The 2,512-nt window shown below is 40.3% G+C and overlaps 1 protein-coding gene across 1 annotated transcript in view; it reads right to left on the bottom strand.

Moving 5' to 3' along the window:
* Positions 1-2,512, bottom strand: part of arfgap2 (ADP-ribosylation factor GTPase activating protein 2) — a gene marked incomplete at its 3' end in the record, with an annotated part of 11,963 nt that overhangs the window by 6,554 nt on the left and 2,897 nt on the right. The window contains 4 exon segments of the mRNA XM_035651976.1: positions 548-604; positions 1,067-1,166; positions 1,533-1,613; positions 2,317-2,448. Coding sequence (XP_035507869.1) covers positions 548-604; positions 1,067-1,166; positions 1,533-1,613; positions 2,317-2,448 — 370 coding nt within the window.

Here is a 2,512-nt window from a genome sequence, read left to right as displayed (position 1 = left end):
CTTATTTCTTGCATTTATGTTATTTTTTTGTGAATATGAATCATTTGTATAGAAGTAAACCATTTTTATTATCATTATGATTAATTTAGAAAACAATCAGCGGATTTATCAATAAAAATAAAGAATGTTTTGATGATGTTCACACAGAATAATGAATATAACAACTTATGTGCATGTACTTTCTCATCACTGTGCAGATAATTACTACTCTGCACTTGCAAAGGATTAAAGAAGGGTGTGTGACTATTGAGGAAAATGTCTGTGCGGGGTTATCTAGAAGGTAAAACACTTTGTAACTCTTTGAATGTTGTATGAATACAGTGTTTATATACAGTGACTGTGTGACAGTAAAATAGTTGTGCATAGACACACACAGATAAAGACAGACACAGAGATGGAAAGACGCTGTAGGGCAAACCCTCTGAATGGGCACAAATGTCAAACAGGAATGAGGGAAATTGCTGGTGACAGTAAGTTACATAAGAGCTGGGACTGATTGTGCCTTTATTCTCAGAGAAGGCAGAGCTGAATCACGCCAACGACTCACCGATGGAGGCTTTGGGTGAGGTGCTCAGGCCGTCGATGCTGGGACCGTCCTCTGGCTCTAGAAAGGACGAAAAACATGTGAAGCAACACAACAAAATATCCCTCACTTTTATTTCACAGCTTCTTTAATCATCTAAACTGGTCTTCATCACCTCAGGCTTCGGTTTCAATCAAATATCAATCTGATAAACCCTATTTAGGGTTGCAACGGTGGGAGGTTTTCACAGTTTGACAGTGATATTGTAGAATAACGTAGAGAAGCAAATAAACACGATTTGATAACCATCAATGTTCAGGTACACTGCTGCAACCGAACCCTGTCACATACAGCAGAATCCTCCTCAGCCAAACCTCGGACTGTGAAAGAAAACCTTTTAAATCAGGACTCTTTAACGCAGTCTCTCTCCTACCTGTGCCCAATAACCCTGAAGACATCACTATAACATCATCACAGTAGAATATGTCTCTGTATGAGTGAACTGACGTTAATGTGAGAAACGTGTGCGTTTGTTTTACTAACGGTTGTCATCCTGGATTTTAGCCGTCGTGTCCGTCAGCTGTGGGGTGACAGCGGCTCCGTTCTGCTCGGACAGCGGCGCCATGTTCCAGTCATTAGCAGGCTGAAAGAATAACAATCCAAGATAGATATATTTTCAAGTAAGTGCACAGGAACATATAAAACCAGGTCTTTTTTCCTTTAAATGACTGAAATCAAAGCAAATTAAACATTTGCACCAAACTTTTAAAGGTCATTTCAGGGATAGCAGTCTATGTTAGCGTATTACAGATTAATCAATTACAAACGCTGACTAAATCAGCAACACCATAACATGTTCATAATATTAATTACTACAAGCGTGCAAACACCAGACACTACTTCATTTAATGAAGATTATATTTCTCTATATTTTATTAGTTTTTGTGGGCAACCTTTTTATGTATTTGACGCTTTTTGATGGCATGATTTTGCAGAAAACCAAACAAACCTGTGTAAGTTCTGCAAAAAAGTCTGCCTCCTTCTTCTCAGGAACAGCAGGCGTGCCTCCTGTAGAGGAGTCGATCCAGAGCTGCAACACGGGGAGGAGGAGTGCTTGTTAGACGTAGAGACACTGCGGTGGTTTATTGCATGTGACGTGATCATCATACTGCGATGAGGGCACACTCTGTAGACTCTGAACTAAGATCTGCTAACAACACAGCTCAGACACGGATAATCACTTCACCACTCTTACGTAATATGTCAATGATCCACAGGATATCGATTCATTTCTCATATTTTGACTGTGAGTGTATCTGTGTTCACGTAACAGTCACATATTAGTGGGATTTAAAAACTTCTGTGATTAGAAACTTCCGATGTGTTCCAAGTGTATTTCAGGCTTTTGTGCTTTATTTTAAAGACATCTGAGTGTACAATGAAGATACGGGATACACAGATCGTACTGTTCGTTCCAGGGTCACGTGAGGGTTCATTAAGTGTGTCTGTTCTCTGGCTGAGAACTAACTCACTTTTTTCCACTTAGGATAAATAAAGTACAGTCAAATAAAGTTAAAAACGGGCCGATTTAAACCCACTTATGGCAGAAATCACTAGAGAATGAGGTTACGTCTTTCACTGCCATAGAATGAAATATAAAAGTGTAGTTGTTTGTGTTCGGATGAATATAATAAACAAAAAAGGTGTCAGCACTGTAGCTTTACCAACACAGCCAGTCTACTGCCACACGATATGATTCATTGCCTCAAACTGTCCCCCTGACTGATACTCACATCTGTGCCATATTTAGACAACGCAGCATTTGCCTGCTGCCGGATCTTCTCTCTGTACATCTGGGCTGCACGGCTGTTATACTTGGCGTTGGTGTCGTTTGTGGAGCAGCCATGCTGGCGGAAGAACGCCGTCTTCAGACAGAAGGAGGAAGGGAGTTATTGCATCACATCAAAACCACTGATCAAACAACACGAG

Source organism: Morone saxatilis, unplaced genomic scaffold, assembly GCF_004916995.1.
Source record: "Morone saxatilis isolate NCDOM2014 unplaced genomic scaffold, NCSU_SB_2.0 Contig11, whole genome shotgun sequence".
NCBI classification, from domain to species: domain Eukaryota; kingdom Metazoa; phylum Chordata; class Actinopteri; family Moronidae; genus Morone; species Morone saxatilis.
The sequence above is the reverse complement of the archived record's forward strand: the minus strand, read 5'-3'. Positions and strand labels throughout refer to the sequence as shown.